We start from the raw sequence: 18,560 nt of genomic DNA on the forward strand, positions 1-18,560 counted from the left end.
AGAGAGAAAGAGAGAGAGAGAGAGAGAGAGAGAGAGAGACGCCTCCCAAAATAATAGTGTTCTTAGCATGTCACATCAGTAGTGAGAGCAGATGATTCAAGGGTGAGAAAGAGACAGAGGAGACAGAGACAGTGAGAGAAAGGAGAGGTCATTGTATGAGATGACAGACTACTGATTCCAGCTGGTATCAGCATATATTGTAGCTACCTTTTCCACACCCATTTACTTGACTGGTGGATACAGATTTATTTTTTCTTTACGTATTTTCGTAGTTTCCTCGTCACCATGGTGGGCAGGTGGAACTTTCTGATACTGAGTGAGTCGCATCTGTTATGTATATATTATTATATAATCATCTGCTGATAAAGTTTTAAAATGTTGTGTGCTCAAAGGAGGAAAACTAACTGGCTGGCAACAACAATTCAAAACAAAACTGTGTACAGTCAAATCTACAGCCAGTGAAATGTTGTATGACATTTTTAGTATTAAAACCTACATTATACAACGTAATGTTGACCAACGTGGTTTTCAGAGAAATTTGAAATGCAATTACATAATTACAACAAATATAAATAGAAACTAAAACTATATCACATAATAGTGTTTATTTCTTTTTTTAATTTTGTATTGTTATTATTACTTTGTTTAACAACTCTATACTCAAATCTGCCGGCAATCTTATCTTGAGTCTGGCTGGTAAAATTTTAAAGTGAGAACTCTCACACTCTGAAAATCTCTCTGTGGCAGTCAGAGCCTGAAGCCTAAAGGAAGGAGCGACTTTTCTTCAAACAAACCACTATTAGCGCCCCACTGTACAGAGGACCTCGGTTCTTATGCTTTTAAAGTTATATTTATACACTATGAGCTATTTGTGATTTGAATTAACTGAACATTTAATTAATTAATTATATGCTTATTTTAAGGATTATACTTAATGTATTGTATACACTGACAATGAAAAACATTATGTAACTGGAACCTTTTTTTTTCCTGTTTCTATATGCTGTTCATTACATCCATCTGGTGTTGTTTAGGCAACCACAGAGGACTGACTCTGCACTCTTAAAGCCTGAGAATGTAATGCTATTTTGAGCTTGTCATGCCAGCTGAATTTTCCTATAGGAAGCAGAGTTCTCTAGTCACCCATGTGTTCATGTTGAATTATGGTGCAGATGCTGTTGAAACAATGTAAGGAAATGAGGGTAGAGAATGAAGGCATTCACATTTTCAAATAGAGCCTTTTTAAAATTTAGAACATTTCTGGTGTTATTTGTGTGTCAGGCTGATCCTTTAATGATCCTGCAACTACACTGAAATATTTTAGAATAATTTAAAAAAGGATAGGGTCCAATGTAGCATATGTTGTGGGGGTGGCCGGGTGCTCACCTGGTAGAGCAAACATACCAAAGGCTGAGTCCTTGCTGCAGCAGCCATGGGTTAGAGTCTGACCTGTGGCCCTTTGCTGTGTGACCCCCTCTCTCTCTCCCCCCTTTCAGTCAATAAAGTAAAATATTCAGAAAGTGATGAATTGTTAGACTGACAGTTGCCTGCTTGCTTTTCAGTTCTGTACCTCCCCTTCATCACGGCCCTGTCAGTCTCATCCTGCCCTCCAGGATTTCAATCTACGAGGCAAAGATGCATTGGTATGACAATGGCAAACTTATCTTAACACATAACCCACCATGGAAAAACAGGCATGTTGTAGCCTGTGTGGGTTGTTTATAATAGATTGTTCAACTTTGCATTTAGAAATTAGAAACTAATAAATATATATAATATACAACCATTTCTGTGAAGTCAAATAAATTGCATTTGAAATTGAATATCACCTGAGAGTCTGCTGTAATATTCAGTTGTACAATATTTTAACTTACCTACTTTAACTTAGTTTTAGACCCATCTTAAATGTTTTTTTACTCAAGCGCTTATTTATGTGAATGTGTATGTTTACCCATTTTTTTTATTCCTGTGTCCTAAATTAAGATATAGATGAATGTGCTGTTGAAGAGGAGGATACTGATTATATTACACCATGTGGAAAGAATGCGATCTGTTTAAACACAAATGGCAGCTTCTACTGCCAATGTGAAGATGGTTTCATTTCAACAACACAGACTGTGAATTTTTCAGCTGAAACATCTGAATGTAGAGGTAAAGTGTCTTGTATATTAAATCAATGATGGCAGAGACTCTGTTTCTATTTGTATTGCATTCCTCATTTAAATATAAAAGTCCTGTCTTTATCTTTTTCTTTAAGATAAAAATGAGTGTTTGGAGAGTCCGGGCATCTGTGGATCTAATGCCACATGTTTTAACACAATTCCACATTACTCCTGTACTTGTGATGATGGATTCAGTTCCTCAAATGGAAAAGAAAGTTTTCAGCACAGTGACAATGTGACATGTAGAGGTAAGTTGCTTATCAGTAACCTCACTGAAAATACTGTGGAAGGCTTTACATATTTGTTCTTCTATGTGCTGCATAGCTTTATGTGTTTATGGTGAGAAAACACTGATGGTTGACTGATGGTTTCCTTTCTCAACTATTCTAAAATGTCTTCTGCATGCTCATATTGATATTGATTAATGTCACGATGAAAAGGCTTGTGGTCAGAATGCAACATGTGCCAACACACCAGGAAGTTATGACTGTGTCTGTAATGATGGCTTTGGACTGAAATCTGGCAAATCTATCTCCTCTGGCAATCGAGAGCAATGTGAAGGTGAAAGCTATAACATGATGCTGCAAAATATTTATTATTTTACAATTTCTACAAGTTATTTAGTTTAGTTATGAGTTTCACATTGTTTCATAAACTAGACCATTCAAATTTGCAGTTACATACTAATAATGTATGTAATAATGTATGTAGTGAATACTTAAATGATTTTATAAAATAACTAAAGTGTATTTTTTGGTAAAATAGAAGTTATCACTATATTGATGATACATATGTATGATTCCAGTGAATATTACACATGGATAGCTTATACAGTAGCTGTACTAAATGTGGTGTTTTTGTTTTCTCTTGGCATTTTTTGATGCAAAGCTTCTCTATGAACTGTAGGTGAAACTCAGGATCACAATTAGCTTGGTGCTCTCCAATACGTTATTGCAATAATGATTCCGATGACACTCAAAATTCAAAATGAAGCAGTTAGTGAAAGGCGATGGAAAGGTGAAAGCTTGTACCGTGCTACTTACAGTGTTGTTTATTCATTGTTTTTAAAGAGTAGATGATACCAGAAGTGGCCGGTTTAGACCTGGTTGGTTTAGTGAATGGCTGTCCTATGTTTTGGTTCTGTCTGGTCTGCTTAGTGTTTTTTATGCATTATCTTTAAACACCTATCAATAACCATTTTGGATATGAATGTTCTGGTGGATATTTAGGATATTCAGGTATTTACTGTTCCATTAGCACTGATTTAAACACACAGTGTAACCATTTTCCATCCCTGATTTGTTTCCATTTCAGATATATGTATGATTGATAAGACAATCTGCGGAAATGGAACCTGCCACAGTGGAGCCAGTGGCCATTTCTGTTCATGCTACGCAGGGTTCACTAACTATGGCAACAAAAGGTCTCGCTGCATTGGTAAGGGCAGAGCAACACTCAACTTTTTCCATTACTGAACCAATGTTTGTTCAGTAAATATAAAAACAGAACATATGAGTATAGGTATGCTAGTGATATGAGTGCTAGAGTCAGCAAGCACATCTAATGCAAGAAAACTTCCTGTTTCCACAGCGTTAGACTGTGATGTATTCAAAGATATGAACAATCTGAAAGAGGTAAAGCTACAACGTAAACTGTTTCATCACAGTTCAACATATATTTTAAATGTATATTGCCTTATACTTCTGTTTCATTCTCACAATCCTAGAAATATCCTGCTGCACATGATCTTGTGATGCAGTTGGAAAAAAGCTGTCTGGAGCTTAAACAAAGTGAGAATCCAACTAAGCTGGATGGAGAGGACACACTAATGGTATTTCTGCACATATATTCAGTGAAATGCATTGATTATCTTCTCTTCTATCTATAAGAAACTTTCAATTCCTTACAACCAGCATAAAAATAGGATGTTCTGCTTCCTTCAGGCTCTGTCACATGGTGTTCAGATGTCTGTGCACAACTTTGTAGACTGTTTATGTTGACCTGAGGTGGTATGCAGCCTGAAAGTCTGCCTCAGTCTAACTGTCTCCTGTTTCTCCCTGCACATGCTTATGTTGCTCGCTCTCCCCCTCCTCTCTTGTGCCTGTAGAGACTGTTGTCTGTGATCGACAAGCTCTTGTCCGGTAAAGCCTTCGAGGATAACAGGAAAGTCTCCACCTTTCTGGACTTGGTGGAGAACACACTGAAGCTCATCGGACCTTTAATTGAGCCCCCTGGGGCAAATAGATCCTCCACTCACACAGGTTGAATATAAAGTGTTACATAGTAAAGCTGTTGAATTTGTTCTTTTATTTGGTTTCTCATTTGCTAAGATATGTAATTTTCTTTTCAACAGCTGGTATTCTGGATTTTTATTTAGCTGAAGTAATCTACAGTATTAACATACATGTAATGCATGTGGATAAAAAGCAAATTTTTGTATTGTATGGGTCCAGAGCTTGAGCTGCTGGTACATAAGGGACGTGACTTACCCCAGGGACCTGTGACTTTAACGTCTAAGAAAACTCAGCTGAACATCCAGATGAAGACAGCTGCTGGAGATCCCTCCAATTACCCTGGTAATGATCATGGCTATAATTTGTAACCACTTTAATTAAGATTTAGATGACCTACAAATGTAATGAATGTCCACTTAATCAATGTTGCCCTGCTATGATTGTAAAAGGTTTTACAACAGTGTCCTTGCTGAGCTATGCAAACCTGAAAGACTCTGCAGATGGATACTTCAGTGGGATGAAACCACAGGAGAACCAAAGCTTTGAGATCAACTCTAAAGTCGTGACTGTCACTGTCAGTAACAGAAACACAAGGCACCTTGAAGAGCCAGTCGAATTAACTTTCTACCACCTGAAACAGGTAGCATATCGTTTGTTATTAAGGATAAAAATCTCCTGTTGGATAATATTACTTCCACAATGGTTATCACCTCTGTTTTTCTTTTACAGTTAAATAAATCTTACCACACCTGTGTGTTCTGGGATTCCTCTGAGGAAGGAGGGGCATGGTCTGCTCGTGGTTGCAGTGTGGTGGAGTCCAACGTTGAATACACTGTGTGCTCGTGCAACCATCTGAGCAGCTTTGCTGTGCTCATGGCACTCTATGAGATGGAGGTTAGAGCTCTCAGTTACCTACATTAAAGATATATAGAGTTTATAGTTGAAACTTCCATCCATCTCTGTGTACTGTAATGTAACCCTTCTCTCTCCCTCTCTCTCTCTCCCCCAACAGCACAAGTTCGAGTTGCAGCTGATCACCTGGGTGGGTCTGTCCCTTTCACTTATTTGCCTGTTCATCTGCATCCTGACGTTCTCGTTGATCCGCTCCATCAAAAGCCCAAGAACCACCATCCACCTGCACCTCTGCATCAGCCTCTTCATTGCCATGCTTATCTTCCTTGCAGGCATCTCTCGTACAGAGAACCGGGTAAATGCTTCCATAATAGCTTGCACAGCTACTGAATGATTTATGTGGGTGATTTATAAACAACAATTCAGCAAGTAGTTTCTTCCTATTTATTTCTTCCCATTTCTCTATCTTTTATCCTTTTTCCTTGCTGTCATCCTGATCCTCATCTCTCTCCCTACTGCATTAGACTGGCTGTGCAGTGGTGGCAGGACTGCTGCATTTCTTCTTTCTGGCAGCGTTTTGCTGGATGTGTCTGGAGGGCATACAACTGTTCAGGATGGTAGTCCTGGTCTTTAACACCAACTTCAAAACCCTCTACATGATGGCAGGTGGCTATGGAGTCCCAGCTGTAATTGTCAGTATCTCTGCCTTAGCTAATGCTAAGGGATATGGCACTCAGCGACAGTAAGTTCCCTCTACTGATGCTGACCTTGTTTTATTTTTAATTTATACCCGAATCCCAGATTATGTTGACATATAGTGTTCTCATTAAACTCTCAATATGCATTGCAGTTGTTGGTTGGACCTGGAATTCATTTGGAGTTTCTTTGGCCCTGTCTGTATCATCATAATTGTAAGTAAGAAAATAATTATTGAGATGAAACATATCCCTAAAACTGACTTCACTGCTTTTTTAAAGACCTCATCTCTGTTGCCTTTCAGGTAAACATTTTCTTCTTTCTCATCACTGTGTGGAAGTTGGCACAGAAGTTCTCAAGTTTAAACCCCGACTTGGACAATCTGCAGAAAATAAAGTGAGTCAGCTTAACAAACCAGTGGCCTGCAACAATCAGGCACATGTATGCTGTATGTATGTATTGTATGGACGAGGTGTGTATGTGTGCAATTATGTGAGCATGTGTTTACAGTATGAAATAACATGATTTATAGCACTGCGCTTCCCCTAAAAGGTAAGCTTGCTCCTGTTAAAGTACCTCAGATTTGACCCGTGTGAATCTTTGTTGCCTCCTGCAGGGCGTTCACCATTACTGCAGTGGCTCAGTTGTGCGTGTTGGGCACCATGTGGATCTTCGGTTGTTTCCAGTTCGAGGAGGGCACAATAACAATGTCTTACCTGTTCACCATCTTTGGCAGTTTTCAGGGCGTTATGCTCTTTGTCATGCACTGTCTGTTTTCTAAACAGGTCGGTCACACTCCTCTCACAAATAAAAAACAAACTCTGCTGCTTTTTATGGTGTCAAAACTCAATTTGTGTTCTGATTGTAGGTGAGGGAAGAGTATGGAAACATCCTGTCCAGATTCTGTGCACCTAGGAAGAAGAGCTACTCAGAATTCAGTCACTCAAATTCCAGCAAAGCTCATGTAAGCGGTTATATATATTGTATTTTTGTTTCTCAGTGAAGTTATCCAATAATGTTACAGTTCACATTCACTAATTTAAACAAAAAGCAACATAGCAATGTTCTGAATGAAATGTGATACAGTATAATATATATTTCTAGTTTATTTGGCAAATATATTTTCATAAAACAATATTATCTAATATCTTTACTGCTTGTTAAATAAGATTTTGTAATTTGCTCACTAATGGTACGGTATTACAGGAGGTGTAAAGTGAAGCGTGTTGTTGGTGGGAGAGCAGAGCCTGTCCTGATAATGAAAGAGTATTGAAAGTGTCTGTCATGACTGATTGGCTTGTCTCTCCCCTCTGTGGCCCTCAGGCATCCAAGAGCACCCAGGACACAGGAGAGTCTCACATCTGAGTTAAACATTGGAAACAGTGGAAGTCTGATTTATTTCCTGAAGAGTGCCATCTCAGACAAATGGCCAGCTGCCCTCCCATTTGTAGCCAGTGCATTAGTTTGCTTTATAAAACATTGTTATTAATATCCTTCTATTCCGTTTTCTTTACTGTTACTCATTATTGAGTTGGTCTTTGCATTTTAAGCTATTGACATGGAACTGTTGGTTGTTATAATTAATAGGATTTCCTTCAAAATGAGAAAATAAGAAATGACATTCAAGATTAAGAATTACCATAATGCTATGGACTATTCTGTCTTTATATTTCAGCTATTAAGATGACACATGATTAAACCCCATAGTGTGCTTTACTTTCATGCCAACTCTCATTGTTGTGGAGTAAATAAATGGGGAATAATGTCACTCATTTTGGAAAAAGAAATCGGGTAATATGGCACTTTTTTTCCTGCATAAGCTGCCACATTTAATTTGATATTAATTAAATATGGCCAACAAAAGGAGGACAATTATGAGACAGAAATGTATTTCAAATGTATGTTTGTGTGTATATATTGCTGGGCAATTCTGTAGTATTACTATAAGTGACTGCATTCCTGCTCCATTCAGTGTGCTGTACCATGTTAAATGTATTATATCTAAATATTTGCGAAGAGATTTTTATTTACCAAGTTCAGATAATACATGCTTCAAAACTTGAATGTTCAAAGAATCCCTCTCCTGGAAGCTTTTAATTAAATAAATATTCTGTTGTACCTCATGCTTAAAGTCTTCTCACCACTGGCATTGAATTATTTCAGTATGTATGGGATAAATTAGTTTTGAATAAAGGCCAAATGCAAGTTCTTTATGTCAGAGCCCATTTGGCAGACATAACAACAAGACCTTTATGTCTGACACTCTGCCACGTAAGTATTTTGTTACTGCTGGAATACTCAACTGGCAGATTGAAAAGATAGAAAGAGTTATACATACAGAGGAAATAGAACATAATCTCCCCTTCCGTCCCATTGTGTGAGATACAGACATGATGGTCTCACAAACAACTCTGAAGTCTCAAAACTGGTACTACTATGGTCTGGGTTTATTTTACATCTAAAATATTCTTAAATATCTGTCGGGATAATATTCAGTGTGGAATGAGAGTATTTTATTCTTCCAAAAAAGGATCCTCTTAAGTATACCAGAAACCCTTGAGGCATCGTCATGCCGTCATGCATCGTCAGACTCCTTTGATGTCCGTCTCTGTGCTATGTTTATGTGACTGACAGTGGGTGATAATCATCATGGTACCAGTTGAATAACAGACTCAAATCCCTTTCATTTAAGGCAATTAGATAATTGAGAATTTGAGAAAGTAAATGAGAAAACATCCATGACAAATTACTTTCACTATTTCACTATTTAACTCTTCAGCTAGCACTGGATCAATACTACAAAATGAAAGTGATGGCTGAGATCCCCTCTGGTTCAAAGGGGAGATGAATAGATGGAAAGAATACATCCAGAGGAGGAAGGAGGATGGAAAATGCAGGTCCAGCATGCGCAGATAAAATAGCTGCCAATCCCCTGGAGAGAGAGACAGTCGGACCAGGGAAAAGAAAAACTGCAGGAGAGACAGGGGGGAAGAAACGGAGGAGAACAAGAGCACATAATTTGCAACAGTAGTGATAACTGAATGTGGCAAATCGGGCAGCTCTGCAGATGAGAGACACATTTGTCTTATCTTATTTAATTTGAACCATTTAAAACAATCGAGTATTCATCTGGAGTCATCTGAAGGTAAGTTTCATTTATTATTAATAACCATTTAAGGGTCATTTTCTTCATAGATAACATACTTAGTCCATTCTTCTCTGGTAGAAAATTCGTCCAAGTGAAGCTTAAATATATGCAAAATAGAGGGAATGAGACTTACACATGAAAAGAGATTGATCTCTAGGAAAGCAAAGATTTCTCATAGATTTCATCTATTTAATACACTTTTATTATGAATGAGAGATGCGAGGAGTTAAATAGAGATGCATACATCCTGATTAAGGTATTTAAGACACGGATAAAGGCAGAAGAAGCACTACCCTGCGATCAGCTAGGCTTTCCTTTATTATGCCTGAATTGCTGTGAAATGTTTTGTGTTGTTTAAAGAACACAGTAATTGCCTTGAAGTGTGAGAAAAGATACAGTATCCAGTTTGTTACATAAATTCCATGGTAAATGATATCAAACTTAACAAGACAACTTTTTTTTGTTACTGATAAAATCCTCCCAAACCTGAATCCGGTTCTTTTTAATTATGCAGTTCCTCCGTAATTTCCTCACACTCTCCAGGGAAATTGCCTCTCTGTGTGAATTTAGACAGACTATCGAAGAAGTAAGAGGGAGGTAACAAAAAGAAATGCAAAAACAAAAAACTTTTTGAAAAAAGGAAAAGAATAGAAGATGATAAAACAAATGGCCTGCTTGATCAGCTGTTACTGGTGTGGAGACAATGAGAAGCAGTGGAGCTTATTCTTTCTCTCTGAAACTCCGAGTGGTCTTTTTTTAAACCTTTGGAGGTCTGTAACCTCAACAGTTTATGTGGAGTATGCTAACAAAGCAGATAGGTATTGAGATTCAAAGGATTCTATTGGGCATGCTATCTCCCCAGAAGATGGAAAATAACCAAAACAAATTTAGCTGCAGTTTTGACTCTTTGTTGTCTTCTTAAATAAAGACACATCAGCTCCTGGAACCTTTTGCCATTGGAGTTCTTTTCTAAGGTTACCATCCACGTACCTATTAAAATCTGTGAGATTAAAATCATTCAGAAGAGTGGGGATCCATTAACCTGTTAAATATCAAGCCTAGTGTTTGATACCTGGTGTATCACAATAGAATGAAAATTGCTTATGCAAATAGGCCCTTCCTGCAAGTTAAAGCTTAAAACCATCAAATATTAAATAGCAAGACTGCTGTTTAAAATAATTCTAAAACTAAACTCTCTTTGCAACACAGGCACATACACTGTGGCACACTCATGGCATTGTGACAGTTCAGCCGAAACCAAATACTAGCAGCTGAAATGGAGTAATGAGTTGGGGAAAACAGTCAAGCGAGGAGTTGTGGAGCCGGAAAGGTGAGCTTTCACAAAAGATAAATGAGCAAGGTAGTTTTATGACAGGTGAGAGATTTAAGGGTGTGGAAAGAAATGTGTCGAAAGAAGAACATCCTGTTTTGCAAACCGACCAAATAAACGCAGCGGAAATGGCACAAGTTTCCTACATTTTCACATCATTATGGCAGTAAAGTTCAAAGTTTTATAATCATCTCCTCAGGGCCTCCACTTGTCTAAGGTACATTTTCTTTTGGATATTTCCTCTCCTTGTCTATTGTAATTAAGACAAAATATCTTCCAAATAACACACACTGACATAAACACACTGCTGGACACTGATCTTTCACGTTTTTGAAGGTTTGCCTTTGTGAGAATGCATTTATTCTTGTATTCTAAGCAATCACTTGTACATGTGCTTGCATGATAGGTAGAGACCAAAAACACTAGAAAATACTCTGGCATGGTTTCATCCACTCTTCTTTATTAATGCCTGGGCTGCAGTAGCTTTTCTAATTAAGGTCTAAATCTCAAGTGTCATTGACAGACCATTGACCCAGTAAAGCATGTATCATAGCATTCATTAGTACACGATTTTGCATTTAAGACTTCTCTGTTGCCCTGTCTATGAATTATTTGAGAGACCTTTTAGACAGCATAACGGGATGGCATAAAAACAGCATAAAAGTCACTCAGTGGCTATGCTTGAACTAATGGAAGAATTTTAACTTTGCCTGTAATTCTCTGTAGATGACACTGAAGATGAGGACATCGTCTATACTCATGACTTCATTTTCTACCTCTTCTACGCCGTCCATCCTCCCCCAGACCCTGAACATAAACTCTTCTGAACAACCTAGTCCTTGGCTGAACAGCAGCACCTGGTCACCTGTCAAATCTTCAGGTTTTGGGATGTCCTGCTTCACCATGACATTTGGTGCCATCTCCAACCTCACTGCTCTGGGAATCTTGGCTCGTGTCCGATACCGCCAATCAAAATCACCATTTCTGCTACTGACAGTGGCTTTGCTTTTGGCTGACCTGGGAGGCCATGTGATCACAGGCGCCTTTGCTTTGTATTTGCACATGGATCGGAGGTATACACCACAAGCTGGGAAGCCCACTGAGAAATTCTGTCAGATATTTGGGGCAAGTATGGTGTTTTTTGGCTTATGCCCTTTGCTGTTGGGTTGTGCCATGGCAGTGGAGCGCTGTGTGGCCATCACCCAGCCCTTTTTCCACGCTGCCATGATCACATTGGCTCATGTGCGGCGAGTTGTGTTATTTCTGTCGTCTCTTGCACTTGTGCTGGCAGTGCTACCCTTATTGAATGTGGGGACTTACACTACGCAGTCTCCCGGGACATGGTGTTTCTTGCCTATCCATGGCCCACAGTCTACAGCTGACACCAATCTGACTCTGGCCTTCTCATGTCTGGGCCTCACTGCACTAACTCTTTCCCTACTCTGCAACATCCTGAGTGGTCTGGCATTGCTGCACGCCAGAATGAAATCCCACAATGTTAATACAAAATCAGCAGCTCGCTGTACGCGCCATGCATCGTCCGCGTCGTCTTCCTCCTTGTTTTGTTCGTTGGATGTGGAAATGATGGCTCAACTGGCAGTGCTCACTGTGGTTTCCTCTGTATGCTGGAGCCCCTTTCTTGTGAGTACCAGTCTTTTAGATTGCAGAATTTGTTTCCATTTCCACCTTTTGTGGTCAGGTATTTTTAAGAATATTGTATATGATAAAGTAAGATAAGAGCTACACTTCGAGTGATTCTGTGTTTGTCATTATAGATCCACATTCTTGTGATGCAGTTCAACCAAAGCTCCAGAGACTCATCTCATGGGAAAGATGGGTTTATTCTTCTGGGCTTACGTATGGCATCCTGGAATCAGATCTTGGACCCTTGGGTTTACATCTTACTGAGGAGGACAGTGCTTTTCAGAGTTTTCTCTGCTTTCTACACACAGAAACCCACAGTGAAAGCAAATAACTCCTGTGCAGACACACGCATGCGGGCTCTCAGTCTGCAATGAGAATGCTCTTGAACTTTTTGTCTCTTATGTACTGAAATAAATTATTTCTTTCATGTGTGTTAAGTAAATAAAATAAACTTTGCTGTGTTATTTTCAACAAGGCTTAGTGAGTCTCATATTCAGCCAGCCGAGAGTCTACAAAGCAGCAGTGTGAATATGGGATGGAAGCAGACTTTCACAACATTTTCCAACATTTAGTTAGTAGTCTGTGTCGGTGCTACTATCAATAGCAGGCACCTGCAAATCTGGTGGTTGGGAAATTGGGCGGGGTTTGTATTGTCCAATTAAAATAGAGAAAAGTTTGACAAGCGCCTAGTTAAACAAATGGCTGAGCTGCTGGAGGAAAGCTCACACCCGGGGTGGGCGGTGCTTCTTTGGCAATGATTCTATTCAATATGGAGTACAGAAAATAGCCTGATTCACTCTGCATTTCACTACTCTCATTCAGTTTCCCGTTACCCTTGAATGTCGGGAACACATTATAAGTTCAGCCCGTAGATGCCAGCCTACTGGACTCGCTCACGTACGTTTGACATATTTCAAAAAATAATTTGAACGTAATTTATTTACTAGCCAACCTAACAACCGCGCTGGCGAGCCGTGAACTGTAAAACTGTGAGAAAAAAAAAAACACACTTACAAACTCCTGGTTTCCCTAAAAACGCAACATTGTTAATCTCCTCGACGCTCTCCACATCCGGAGGAAGATTTGAATACTCGACGGTTTCCGAGAAAGTAACTAAGTAACAAGTTGTGCCGACCGGCGAGGTTATCGGGTGAAAGGTGACATTGCTTCGGGCTCTTGCCTCGTAGGTACGTTGTATGCGATACATGGATGTAAATTATGCGCTTAAGTTGACGATGATTCTTCATGTGACCCGGAGAGTGATGAAGTCTAGTTTATGTGCGATGCTTAGATGTGAGCTGATTGATGTATGCTAGCTTTAATCCTGCTCTGAGCTTTCTCGGTTGTTTTTAGCTAGGCTATTGCCTAAAAAAACAACATTTTATTGTATGTACTTGTGTGCCAACCTGTACTCCAGTAGTTCAACTTCCTGAGTCAAACCCATGTAGGCTATCATAAAAGCCCATCTTTCTCCCATTTCCTCCATGACAAGAATGCACAATGCGGCCAGTGTCTCAGCCTCTCTGGGGTCCATGGGACTGTTGCGTCTCTTTGGGGTGTCCTGGTCCTGGAGTCTGGCAGCAGGCCTTGGGGTATATCTGGGCACAAGAACCTGGAAATACTTCTACATTGCAGCACGCACTGCCAAGAGAGACCTCAAGTAAGTTCAGTATGTCCAAATATGGTTCTGCAGTTGTTTATGCAAGTAGTTGTCATTGCTTGTGGGTCTACATCCTTACTAATTTCTCTTTCTCTCCCTCATCTGACCCTCACCAGTGGCCTGTATGTGCTGTTGAGAGTGAAGCTGGCTTTGTGGCGTTACATGCGTAATGGAAGTAATGTTCCTTCCATATTCGCCCAGACCGTAAAACTCCACCCAAATAAACCAGCACTGATCTATGAGGCCACGGGGGAAACATGGACCTTCACACAGCTGGACGAGCTGTCTAATGCCGTGGCCCACTGGGCAAGAGGTCAGGGATGGATCTCGGGGGATGTGGTGGCCCTCTTTATGGAAAGCAGGCCGCTGCAGGTGGCCCTTTGGCTGGGCTTTGCCAAGGTTGGGGTGGAAGCTGCACTCATCAACTTCAACCTCCGCCATGATTCCCTTCTGCACTGTATCGGGGTGTCAGGGTCACGGGCTATTGTGTTTGGAGCTGAGCTTGCTGATGGTAAGAATGTGTTTTAACAAGGTAGGAAAATCTGATCAAGAAATTAGGATCTAGCTTTAGCCTGTTCAGTGCTGTATTACAGCATATTATGTTAACCTCATATTCAACCAATTATTTAAAAAAGCAGATAATTGTGTTGTCATTGCAAGCAAAAGGACCAGCCTCAGTAACACATTTATTGTCATGTTTGATTAACATTTTGTGTGTAACATCATGCGAGAATGTCATGATGCGGTGTCACACGTTGGTATTCATTGTGTGTGTGGAACATAAACTGTGATAATGACTGTCTCCAACATGTCATGTGGTCAGGACACGCTGCCGGTGATCACATTGCCTGTAAAACTCCTTCTATGTCATCTCTTTTTGAAGTTAGTTAACATTTGATTCTCTTCCTTCTCTATTACAGTACAAACCCTTAACTCCTTTGTCCCTGTAGTTTCTGTAATGTCCCACTTGTGTCTGTGTGCATGTGAACTGTGTTTGCTGAATGTTTTCATTATTCAGTACATTATTCAAACTTGAGAGCTTCAACAGACCTGACTGGTGTCTCCTCTTCCTATTTCCCTTTTGTTCTTCTCCCTGAATATCAGCCATGTTGGAGGTCAGTTCCTCCTTCAGCCAGTCCATGGTACAGTTCTGTACAGGTGACCTCAGTGCAGAACATCTGGCCCGTCTGGGTGCTCATCCTCTGGACCCAATTTTAGCGTCTGCATCTAGACATCCCCCTTCACCTTGTGTTCCCCCCAAAGGCATGAACGGTGAGTATCTTACCTATTACTGAACTCAACTCTGACTCTTTTTAAGACTGAATATGTATGTCAATGAGCTTCCTTTTAAATATACCCTTCACAAACTATTTTTCTCATACTGTGTTTGGCTGATAACCTTTTTTTTATTTATTTTTTTTACTCTCTTCTGAATTCTGAAAGTGTATGTCCCATAGTCCTCTGTCTGCTGTCTAGTTTCTGAACTGAAATTGCTTCCCAGTAATTATGTGAATTGAGTTGCAAATTGCAACTGCTTCACAAAGCAGTTATTAAAGTAAAATGAAGTCATTATTAATGAGTTTTGAGTCACTTTGAATACCAAGATAGATTTTTTTTGTCTGGACATCTGTCTGGAGTAGGTATGAATAACTTGTTGAGATGTGGACTGTCTGAATGACAAACCATATCCCTGAACAAATCCCCGGTAAATCTGTCTTGGATGAATGAACATGTACGTCAGCATTAAAGGTGCAAGCCCAAGATATACCCTGCATAACAAACTAGAGGTGTGTATTGCCCGGGATATCAGTGACTATATTTTCTGCTCTGTCATTGTTTGGGTTCACTGATGGCATTCCAGCAGTGATTGAAATGCTGTCCGGACACCTGTGTGGATCTTGAACTGACAGTGTGTAATTATAATGCTCTTTTTTTTATCTCTTCTTCAGACCGTCTATTTTATATATACACCTCTGGCACCACAGGGCTGCCCAAAGCTGCCATCGTGGTACACAGTCGGTACGTTACTCACAATGAAACGCCACCCCCCAGAGTTGTTACAGTTGCTGCAAAGCTAATGATAGACGACCTGAGAATCTCTCCTGTGTTCCCACGACAGTTACTACAGAATTGCTGCTTTTGGGTATTTTGCCTTTCGCATGCGCCCTGATGACATCATCTATGACTGCCTGCCTCTCTATCACTCTGCAGGTATGTGATGGTAGCCACCAGCTCTTGATTAATACAGTTTTTTACACTTTTAGGTTTTTATAAATAGTGTTAATTGTCTCTTCTTTCCAGGTAATATCATGGGAGTTGGTCAGTGTCTGATCCAAGGACTCACTGTGGTAGTGAAGAAGAAATTCTCTGCCAGCCGCTTCTGGGAAGATTGCATTAAGCACAACTGCACTGTAAGAGCTTATGCTTGGAAACTATTGAGAAGTGCCATATTTTATTAAATCAATAACATTAATTTTGAACAAGTACTGCAACAATACTTGCTTTCCCGTCATAGGTGGTGCAGTATATCGGGGAAATCTGCCGCTACCTCCTGTCTCAGCCAGTACGGCCATCAGAAAAAGGTCACAAAGTTCGGCTGGCTGTGGGAAACGGGTTGCGCCCCAGTGTGTGGGAGGCCTTCACAGAACGTTTTGGGGTGGCACAGATTGGCGAGTTCTATGGAGCGACTGAGTGCAACTGTAGCATTGCCAACATGGATGGAAAGGTCAGCAATCAGTCTTACTGGGGTCATCACTGATAAAAATGTTAATTGGATCATAGTTTAGCTAATTCTGTTCTGCCAGGTGGGAGCCTGTGGATTCAACAGTCGCATTCTCCCCAATGTGTACCCGATCCGTCTGGTGAGGGTGGACGAGGACAGCATGGAGCTGGTTCGCAACAGCCAGGGCCTCTGTGTGCCTTGCCGCCCTGGTAACTAATACTAATACTACAATAATGACTTGGCTCCATGTAGTATGTGATTGTTAACTGTGTTGATCATCTGAAAGCACTCCATTAGACTCTACCGTGTCTTGCAGGGGAGCCAGGGCTTCTGGTGGGTCGTATCAATCAGCAGGACCCATTACGGCGTTTCGATGGCTATGCTAACCAGGATGCTACAAGGAAGAAGATAGCTCACAATGTCTTTAAGAAAAATGATTCTGCATATATTTCAGGTTACCTGTCCTTTTGTAATTCTCAAAATACATATTTTTGTATTGCTGTTGCATCATAACACTCAGATAAACACAGATAAATGTTGAAACCCTGAAAAGTAGGTAATGTCGGATTGCCAAGCTTTCTTTGTCAGTGCTCAGTAATGTGAGAATTAGTTGTGTGTCTACACTAGGGGATGTGCTGGTGATGGATGAACTGGGATATATGTACTTCCGTGACCGTGGCGGAGATACATTCCGTTGGAGAGGAGAAAATGTCTCCACCACCGAGGTGGAGGGCATACTCAGCAGTCTTCTGGGTCAGACTGATGTAGCTGTGTATGGTGTGACAGTTCCAGGTGATGGTTAACTTTATATACTTGGTTATGTCAACATCACCTTGGGGCATTCCTTTTTGCTGTACTCACTACTTGACATTTATCTCTCTGTGTCACACCAGGTGTGGAAGGTAAGGCAGGCATGGCTGCCATCGCAGACACCACAGGGACTTTTGACAGCAACAGTTTCTTCCAGAAAGTCCAGAGAGCTCTTCCTCCATATGCTCGCCCCGTGTTCCTACGAATCTCCCCACATGTAGACACCACAGGTAAACTGTCCTAATATCCCTCCTGAGTTCATAAAAATGCTAACCATCACTGTTGATTTCATGTCAATACATCATCATAATCTATTTTATGTATCTCCACATTTCTGTCTAGGTACATTTAAAATCCAGAAAACCAGGCTGCAGAGGGAGGGATACGACCCACGTCTCACCACTGATCAGATCTACTTTTTGAACAATAGAGCTGCGATTTATGAGGCTGTAGAGGAGGAGCTATACAATGCTATAGCGGAGGGAAGAATGTCTCTATGACATGGAGGCCATAGCAGGGCAGTCTTGGTGCTTCAGTTAAAGAGATGCTGTTAAGAGAAGATGTCGGGATCAGTCAGTCTTGGTGCACCACCTGCCTGGATTTTAACCTTTCAGGGAACGGAGTTGAAAGGACTACTTACATAGGCAGAGTATTCTTACAGATGATGTTTTAACACTGTATGAGTAACAGACCAGGACATAGTGGAAGGGCATTTATTCCCTTTTAATAACTTCTTTTTAATTATTAAATGAACACTTCAAAACGCCTTTGAGCATTACACTTAGAGTGGGTATATCCCACAGCCCATTTAAAATAGGATACATGTTAAAGTAATGTGGTTAGGACAGCATGGAGTAGTATCACATCAAACTTTGTTACAGGGTATATACCCATTTATGCTGCAAGAATAATTCTGTGTAGGTTAAGCAATACTTGAGCGTGAAGTTATGGAGTTACTGCTGTGTTTGGACCAGGCTGAAAGACTTCAGCATGCAGTACATGTGGCAACTAGATTGAACACTAACCATAGAGTTTTTTTTAATGAAATGGAAAAACTAATCTCACTTGTCATATTTGAACCTCTGTACAGTGGCACAGGTTTGCAAATACACAAAAGTTACTGTATGTGCCTTAAATGAAACTTCAGATCCACGTTTCAGTTTTTTTATGCTTTTTTTGGGAACAGCTCAAAAGATTGTGGAAATCACAGTAGTGATTTTGTGTCATGCAAAGCTGAGTCACACATGGTGACTCGTTTTATGTAACAAATCTTATCCTTGTAGTAATATATATATATATATA

The 18,560-nt window shown here is 40.2% G+C and overlaps 3 protein-coding genes across 4 annotated transcripts; all 3 read left to right on the plus strand.

The window, feature by feature from the left end:
• The first annotated feature begins 6 nt into the window (after positions 1–6).
• On the plus strand, positions 7–8,067 carry LOC118323675 (adhesion G protein-coupled receptor E1). The gene is made up of 18 exons (XM_035655721.1): positions 7–316; positions 1,563–1,643; positions 1,984–2,151; positions 2,258–2,410; positions 3,477–3,599; positions 3,753–3,796; positions 3,889–3,993; positions 4,270–4,423; positions 4,616–4,738; positions 4,846–5,036; positions 5,126–5,290; positions 5,409–5,603; positions 5,773–5,990; positions 6,099–6,159; positions 6,249–6,340; positions 6,561–6,729; positions 6,813–6,908; positions 7,268–8,067. Exons 1-18 carry the CDS (start codon positions 286–288, stop codon positions 7,307–7,309), a joined length of 2,211 nt encoding a protein of 736 aa, XP_035511614.1. The 5' UTR covers positions 7–285; the 3' UTR covers positions 7,310–8,067.
• Positions 8,068–11,181: 3,114 nt separating this feature from the next.
• Positions 11,182–12,517, plus strand: ptger1c (prostaglandin E receptor 1c (subtype EP1)). The gene is made up of 2 exons (XM_035655112.1): positions 11,182–12,063; positions 12,198–12,517. The coding sequence occupies exons 1-2, from the start codon at positions 11,182–11,184 to the stop codon at positions 12,438–12,440; spliced, it is 1,125 nt and encodes a 374-aa protein (XP_035511005.1). The 3' UTR covers positions 12,441–12,517.
• A 297-nt stretch (positions 12,518–12,814) lies between these two features.
• On the plus strand, positions 12,815–17,777 carry slc27a1a (solute carrier family 27 member 1a). Of its 2 annotated transcripts, none has more exons than XM_035654444.1 (13): positions 12,815–12,963; positions 13,559–13,726; positions 13,843–14,237; positions 14,831–14,998; positions 15,676–15,745; positions 15,846–15,937; positions 16,028–16,137; positions 16,242–16,451; positions 16,531–16,657; positions 16,765–16,902; positions 17,076–17,240; positions 17,342–17,488; positions 17,601–17,777. In XM_035654444.1, exons 2-13 carry the CDS (start codon positions 13,560–13,562, stop codon positions 17,756–17,758), a joined length of 1,947 nt encoding a protein of 648 aa, XP_035510337.1. In that variant the 5' UTR covers positions 12,815–12,963; position 13,559; the 3' UTR covers positions 17,759–17,777. The 2 variants fall into 2 exon arrangements, with proteins under 2 accessions (XP_035510337.1, XP_035510336.1); XM_035654443.1 differs by having other exon boundaries at positions 12,820–13,253.
• Positions 17,778–18,560: the final 783 nt, after the last annotated feature.

The sequence above is a fragment of the Morone saxatilis genome, unplaced genomic scaffold (assembly GCF_004916995.1).
Source record: "Morone saxatilis isolate NCDOM2014 unplaced genomic scaffold, NCSU_SB_2.0 Contig14, whole genome shotgun sequence".
Taxonomy (NCBI): domain Eukaryota; kingdom Metazoa; phylum Chordata; class Actinopteri; family Moronidae; genus Morone; species Morone saxatilis.

Coding starts and splice junctions, on each gene's coding strand:
- LOC118323675 (XM_035655721.1), top strand. CDS start 286: ATGGTGGGCAGGTGGAACTTTCTGATACTGA. Junction 5,291..5,408: donor TGGCACTCTATGAGATGGAG/GTTAGAGCTCTC, acceptor CTCCCCCAACAG/CACAAGTTCGAGTTGCAGCT. Junction 6,909..7,267: donor CAAATTCCAGCAAAGCTCAT/GTAAGCGGTTAT, acceptor TGTGGCCCTCAG/GCATCCAAGAGCACCCAGGA.
- ptger1c (XM_035655112.1), top strand. CDS start 11,182: ATGACTTCATTTTCTACCTCTTCTACGCCGTCCATCCTCCCCCAGACC. Junction 12,064..12,197: donor TATGCTGGAGCCCCTTTCTT/GTGAGTACCAGT, acceptor TTGTCATTATAG/ATCCACATTCTTGTGATGCA.
- slc27a1a (XM_035654444.1), top strand. CDS start 13,560: ATGCACAATGCGGCCAGTGTCTCAGCCTCTCTGGGGTCCATGGGACTG. Junction 14,999..15,675: donor TCCCCCCAAAGGCATGAACG/GTGAGTATCTTA, acceptor TCTCTTCTTCAG/ACCGTCTATTTTATATATAC. Junction 16,452..16,530: donor TTGCCAACATGGATGGAAAG/GTCAGCAATCAG, acceptor CTGTTCTGCCAG/GTGGGAGCCTGTGGATTCAA.